Source organism: Trachypithecus francoisi, unplaced genomic scaffold (genome assembly GCF_009764315.1).
Source record: "Trachypithecus francoisi isolate TF-2019V2 unplaced genomic scaffold, Tfra_2.0 Lachesis_group2, whole genome shotgun sequence".
NCBI classification, from domain to species: domain Eukaryota; kingdom Metazoa; phylum Chordata; class Mammalia; order Primates; family Cercopithecidae; genus Trachypithecus; species Trachypithecus francoisi.
In genome coordinates, this window is record NW_022681465.1 from 156,347,954 (window position 1) to 156,355,406 (window position 7,453).

Consider the following 7,453-nt stretch of genomic DNA (forward strand, 5'->3'; position numbering starts at 1 on the left):
TGCTAATTAAATTCTAAGATCACTTATGCAGAGGATCTGGCACAGTTCCAGATCCATAGCAGGAGGCAGCGAATGCTGACTCCCTCCCAAACACACCCTGCAGCATTTACTGCTTTATTCAAATAGTCTACCAACTAACAATCAGAATGCGTATCTCTTCTCTTTTCACATCAGTATCATTATGAAATGAGTTAGTATTTTAAAATTTTAATCGAATGTCCATTATCTCTCAATATAATAAAGTAGAATCTGAAGTACCTTGGAAATTAGAAGTTATTTATTGAATCATAAGATAATCTCATATAGTGCTAAAATGTCATAATTAAATAAGCTTTAAAATATTTTATATTTTATAAAATATATTAATACCAAGATAAAATAGAATCAAATAAAACAATGTAATAAAGTAAATGACATAACTTGCAGAATCCAAGTTCAATATTACACATTTACTTAGCAAGCTACAATATGCCTTCAAGGAAAGCTGAGAAATCTACTTAGAAACCATCCTCAGTTTTTGGCATATCAACCATCTAATCCACATACAGGGCTTGTGCCCTATTTACAGCAATTCCTTGCTTTTCAAATTTCTTATTTTTTTTTCAAACGTTTCTGCAACAATCCATTAAGACAGTTTGCAAACAATCAAATATTTGACCTAAAATATGGCAGCAACACATTTTAAAATTTACATTTGCTTAGATAGAAAGCAGCTCATCATACTGATCTAAAAAAAAATAACAACAATTTCGGAATCTTTGGTAGCCAATTACCAGAGAGGCATGACATCAGGGAACCATACTCTTCCCAGGTATTTGGAGACTTCAGTGTGAATTTCATCTAGGCTATAATCCTCATCAGGGATCAAAACTTCCTCCATTATAGAGAGCTGTGTTAGCCTTCTCCCACACAGTCTTACGAACTCGACGAAGGCACTGCAGCTGACTTCACATTCGCTGAGGCCCAAGGCTGTTAGGTTTGTACAGTGTTCAGCAACACAAATAAGTTCATTATCAAGAGGCTGAAGACCACTAGCACACACCACTAACTCAGTCAGTCGAGGACAGTTGAGACCTATCCGTCCTAAAACCACTTTGCTGACTGAACAACCAAAATAAAGGTGAGTAACAGGGGTTTCTTCTTTGAAGAACATCTCAAATTCCTCTTCACATAGAAAGAAGTACATAACAACATTAACGCTAGGGGAATGTTTAATAAGTGCATCCCAACTGTGTTTTTTAATAGCATGAAATTTAATCTGTCCAGGATTTTCACTCACAACATCAATTCGAAGATGTTCAAGGTTAACATGAGTCTCACTTGAGAGTGCAAGGAGAAGTTCATCAGTTAGGATATAATAATTCAACGCCAGTTCTCTAAGGCCTTGACAATGATCAGCTACACAAAGAATTCCTGTGGGAAGTTGGGGAAAATTCTTAAGAACAAAGAATCATACTGATCCCAATACAGTATTTTGTAAATTTAAATTTGATATTAATTATTCATTTTTGCGAAAAAGCTATCTAACAACTTCTGAGAGCATGTCTGCCAGGAGGTATTAAGTATATAATGAAAATCATATGTATATATGTAAAATTAAAATATCTCAGGAGAAGGTTACTATAACTATACCTACCTTGCAGATTAAGAAATCTTTTGAAAAAACTTACTTAAATAATTTATGATTCATAGGAATATAATTTTCAAAAAGAAACTGCATCTTTATAGTTATTGTAATAAAAATATCATATCATTCTAGCTTTAAAAAATGTAACCCACCATCAGATGAAACATGAGGACAGTTACTCATTTTTAGAAGTCTTAGAGTGTCACTATTATTGGCCACAAGAATCTTCAATGAAGGATCATCCACTGGTGTATCTTCAATTTTGATTGATGATAACGATTTTGAGTTGATAAAAACAACTGTAAGTGCTGACACAAAATGAGACTTGCATGGCCATAAGAAAAAATTATGAAAACATTATTTTAAAATGTACAGCTTTAAGAAATTCACTAAAACCATATCAATACATGCTAACGATAACATAGTAAGAACCATGAACATATGCCTGTTTCCACAGAATCATTTTCCAGTAGAAGATATTTTTATAATGAAGTATAGTTTTATACTTTTTATAATTGATAAACGAAATAGTGAGGAAAAAAAGCTTCAAAGATTTCATAAAACATGTCTTCCGATTACTTCAATTAAGGATTTGGTTTTCAATATTAAAAGGACATAATTATTGTATATTTATTTCCTAGAACAGGGGTTGGTAGATTACAGACGACTTGCCAAATCCAGCCTATGGTCTATTTCTGTATGGCTCACAAAGAATGGTTTTTGTATTTTTAAATGGTTGGAAAAATTTTTTAAAGAATAGTATTTTATGACATGAAAATTACATGAAACTTGAATTTCAGTATCCCTAAATACTGTCTGATGGGAACACAGTCATGACCGTTATTTAAATATTGTCTGTGTATCTGTGTCTGCTTTCAGACTCCAGTGTTAGAGTTGAGTAGTCGCAGTGTAACTAGTTGGCCCCCAAAGCCTGAAATACTTGCTATCTGAATCTTTTTGACCCCTGCCCTAGAAGAAACAGAATTTTTATCTGATTTATCCACTCCCATATGTCTAGCACCTAAAAGAGTATCTGGCACATAGCATGGCAAATGGACGATAAAAATTTGTTGAATGAATAAATGAGATTTTAATTCATTTTATAAGATTTCACAATCTTCAGTGACAGCCTTTTCCTAGCAAATTATCCAAAGTAAATCCAAGTCTGTAAATGCTTTGAAGACTGACAGACTAAAGCTTACTTCTAGTTTGACCTGAAAATGAGTAGAACTTCAGAAATTTTCAGATTCAGTATCTTTTGGCAAAGATAGAAAGTCTGGAAACCAAATCTGTACATGATCATTTTTCCCTTTTCAAAATCAATCAAGTTGGATTCTACCAAAGGTTCTATTATGCCTAACAGAATGACCAAATTGGTTATAAATGTTCATTAATTTATAAGAAAACTTATTGATTTATACTAATCGTAAACTGGTTTACACAAATTTTGAAATGGCAGAAGGCTAGACTTCTTCAGTAAATTTTATGGTGCCAAAATTATTAGGGAGATATAAACACAAGGTTTAATTTCCCTTTAATCAACTGTCAACTGACTGCTTTAGTCCTGAAGGACGACTTTAAAAACCATTAGAGTACATATTTCATTATAATAACAATGTATTAGTTTAGTACTATTTATACTTAGCAAAATGCTATACTTTTATTTTTCCTTAGTTTACAGATTTAAAAAACTGAGTCTCAGAGAGATCCATGACCTTGCCAGAGCTCACTTTAAACAGTAGAGGCAGAGCTTGAAATGAAGCTTGCTAATTAATTCCTGGTATCTAGCTCTGGTGACTGCACCAGCTAACCTAGAAGCTGGCCCTGGAAGCTGATGTGCAACATTAGAGACAGCTTTTAGAATATAAGAAGAATTTCAGGGTAATCTGATTCTGTAGTTCATAAACAAGGAAATAACTATCTAGAAGTGGTAAATTTCATCGGATTACTTACATTACTCTAATCCCTAAATGACCCATTTTTTTCAGCACATCCCTTTAGAAGATAAACAGGCCAGCAGAAATACTGGCTAGAAGAGTGCCATGACCCAGTTTATAAGAGAGATGCTGCTATTCCTCTATCTTCTTCCATAGGAAAATTTCCATTAGCCAGCTTTACCAACTACCATAATTTAACGCCTATCATATATCAGGCACTATTCTGACTCTAGGTTTATAATGGTAAACAAAATAGAATCTCTGCCTTCAATGAGTTTATGTTTGGTGTAAGGAGAAGAGAATAAACACATTTTTAAAAAAAAAGGTGGTTTCAAGTACTGATGAATGATATGAAGAAGATAAAAATAATGTAACAGTAGGGTACATTATTACTGGAGCAGGGGGTGCCATTTTCCCAGTTAAGGAGGGGATCTCCAAGGAGATGGCATTCAGGTTGAAGCCTGAACGAGGAGAATACGGTATTAGTTTCTATGGCCGAGCGTGGCTGGTTGCTTCCCGGCAACCATTCTTCCTTTGTGTGTTAAATCAGTTCCAATTTTTAGCTGGGCACACTGCCACCCAGCTCAAAGATTCCCCAGACTCCCTGGAATCCGGTGTGGTCAGACTTAGAGGTAAACAGAAAACACTGTGTAGTACTTTTGGGTGGTCTCCTTGATAAGGAGAAGGCACACCCTTCTTCCCCCATGTCTAACACCCTAGCCCCCAGAGCAAGGACATGATGGTTGGAGCTCAGATGGTCATCCTGAAGACATACCTTGGAGAGAGTGGAGCAGCTGGAAGAAACCTAGGTTCCTACCACCTTCATACCAGCTATGGACTCTCACCTATCAATTTCTTTAATGTGAGAGAAATATACTTTGATCATGTTTTTAAGCCACTTTTCTTTTGGAGTTCCTACTGCATGAATGTAAACATCATGCTAGCAAGTGTAGTTCATTTAGTTAAATATTATATTGTTCCACCTCCAAAAGAGAGGCCACAGAATCACAGGAAAAACATCCACTATTGCCTCTACATGCTCTATGTTCAAAGTAAAATAAGCACAATATCCAAATTTTATATTAATGACACTGTGGGAACAATGACTACAGTTACAAAATATATCTAAAGAATGAAAACATGCATAAACTATTTTTGCAAAAATAAGTGCTAGTCAACAGAAAACAGCTTGAAATAGTACTTTGAATACAAATAGGAGATGGTCTGTCTTTAGGAAAAAATGGCTTTTGCCTAGTTTCGCAGTCTTTAGGGATTTTAGTATAGCTCATCAAAAACGCATAATATCCTTACCTCTGATACATTCATGAAACTTGGCTTGGCTGTTGAAATCAAGCCCAAGGTCTGGATGGAACAATTTACCAGCTGAGAGAGTATATACCACAGGCAGCTTCTGCTGACTCGACACTACTGTCAACCTAGACAGACAATTTTTAATCTCAAATAATTTCCTGAGGATAATTTATCAGAAATAATGGCAATGTAATTATTTAGTAGAATTCAGTTGCAAAATTGTATTCATTCCTTGAGTTATCGTCTAAATGAGTACTTTTTCTTTGTACAAAATGTCTCAGACTATAAAATGAAAAACAGAGATGATGACAAATTAGCTTTCCAAGCACTTCATATTTTCAAATCTTTTACAATTACCTGAATTTTAATAACAGCATACAAAGGATGGAAACTGCATTTTAAGTTTTTCCATTACAGTTCAAGTTCTACACTTCAATAGATGCAAGTAACTGTAGAAAAACAGGAAACCGCTTCGGATAAAATGCTTTGCAAAACTCACTGACTGCCTCAAAATAAGGCTCTAGATATACAAAAGCATTGTTAACAAAATGTAAGTCATGGTTTCCATTTAATGCTTATTTTTCTTACCTTAAAGCTGACATATTGAAGATGGGCAGAATGCTTTTTAATGATCTGCTGAATGAGATCAGGATGAGTGGACTTAAAATATGAAGTAGCTGACTGGTTCAGTTCAAATTCAAACTTTCTCCAAAGGTCAGGAATATGAAAAATTTCATTCCATCTCCTACATACAGAAGATGCATGGGCCCGATCTAGTAAAGGAAGATACTGAAAAATTCGTAATACTACATGGTGAGGCAAACTCCCCCAGTCTAAATGAACTGTGTGCGTATGAGTCTGGTTGAGAGAAGAGTAGAACCCAAGTTTTGGCTGTTTCACTGCTCCTGATAACTGGACAATTTTATTCTCAACAGATAAACTGTTCCTCTTCATTCTGTAAACATTAGAAAATGTTCAGCGTCTGATAGTTTTTTCACATTTCCACCAAATATTGGCACTCTAACTGTACAGAATAACATTAGAAAATGAAAAATTGTTTAATTAATACAATTTTAGTAGGTATCTTCCACTTTCACGCATGGATAGGTGCTACCTCATGCTGGGCATACAGAGATAAAGAAGGACAAACCTGTTCTCAAAGACCTATGGTCAAATGGTGAAATACAGTGATAAATGCTAGGACCAAAGTTGGGATAAGTTTCAATGGAAAGAAAAAAGGATGCATGTGATTGAGTTTGTGTGTGGAGGAGGTGGCTTGGGAGGCTTCCAGGAGGAAATGTCCAAGGAAGCAGTGTATGTCCCAGGTTTTTTTTTCTTTTTTTCCTAGTCAATTATTGTATTTTAATTTCAAAGGAGGATGTATCATTGCAGTTGTGCTAAACAAACAAACAAACAAACAAAAAAACCGCATACACAAAAACCTGGGAGGTCTGGGAGATAGTAAAACACAATTAAAAGCATAGGTCTAGATAAGTCCCTACTCTGCTACTTACTAACCATATGATCTTGTCAGAACAAATTACTCTAAGCCTCAGTTTCCTCATCTCCAACAAGAAAAGTACCTATAAGATCAATGTGAGGATTAAAGTACCAGCAGATAGTTTAGTTGTAGTCTGTGTTGCTATATTAAATTGTTCAGTGCAGTTTTCTGAACTGTTTTCATTACTTAAGTCAAATCAAAACTCTAACAAAAACTCAAATGATCTGCAACAATTTTCAGATGACAGCCAGGACACAGGAGCTCAGAGAAGTTAGATATGGCAGGGACAAAGTCTTAGTTCAAGCAACACACCTGATCCTCTCCAGTAAAGCAGCCAGGGAATGAGCATTCTTACCCTCCAAACAGAAATGATGAATCTCTAGATACTAGCCAGCTTGGGACACAACTAAGTTCCAGCAAATTTGAAGTCCAGATATGTCCAAGTATATATGGTCATCTTGTACATATATTTTATATAAGAATACAAAGTATTTTAAGTATACAATTATTTGAAAGGCAAAATAAAATAATGGTAAGAGTGGTTCTGAACTTTACTGAACTTTGGTTAACTATATAACCCTCCTTTAACCCCTGCAATATTAGGAATGTACACAGGGAAGATTCAGTGTCATAACTGAAACACACCTTGAAATCTAATAAAATATTTATGTAATAAGAAACTATCTCTGTCTTGTGATTCACTGTGTCTGATGTGACACATTTCTTAAGCACAACATAGAGTTTGATCCCAGAAGCAGGAATGACCTGTAAAGTCACTGCACACAATGAAAAGTCATCTTTAGGGTTTGGAAAACTGAAATGAGAAGCAAAAATAGTTACAAAGCTGCATCTCAAGCATCAGGCAAAAGAGCTACTACACACATTTTAGTCTGACTAAACCAGTTACAGGCATGACTCAGGCCCTGTCCAGCAATACTATGTAGACCATGTGAAACTGCTGACTACCAAGAATTCAAAGCATATGCTATTTTAAAAGGCCTGATCTACTACTCTTCAATGCTAACTCCTTAATACTGAAAGGTACAAGAAGAGATGCTGGATTCTAAACTCTGATGT

At 35.1% G+C, this 7,453-nt stretch overlaps 1 protein-coding gene across 1 annotated transcript; it reads right to left on the reverse strand.

Moving 5' to 3' along the window:
- Positions 1-376: 376 nt before the first annotated feature.
- On the reverse strand, positions 377-5,829 carry LOC117065836 (putative F-box/LRR-repeat protein 21). Its single transcript, XM_033181152.1, is given in 5 exon segments — positions 377-1,413; positions 1,780-1,951; positions 4,876-4,959; positions 4,962-5,000; positions 5,464-5,829. Coding segments are annotated over 5 exon segments (1,305 nt in total). The 3' UTR covers positions 377-769.
- Between the last annotated feature and the right edge of the window lie 1,624 nt (positions 5,830-7,453).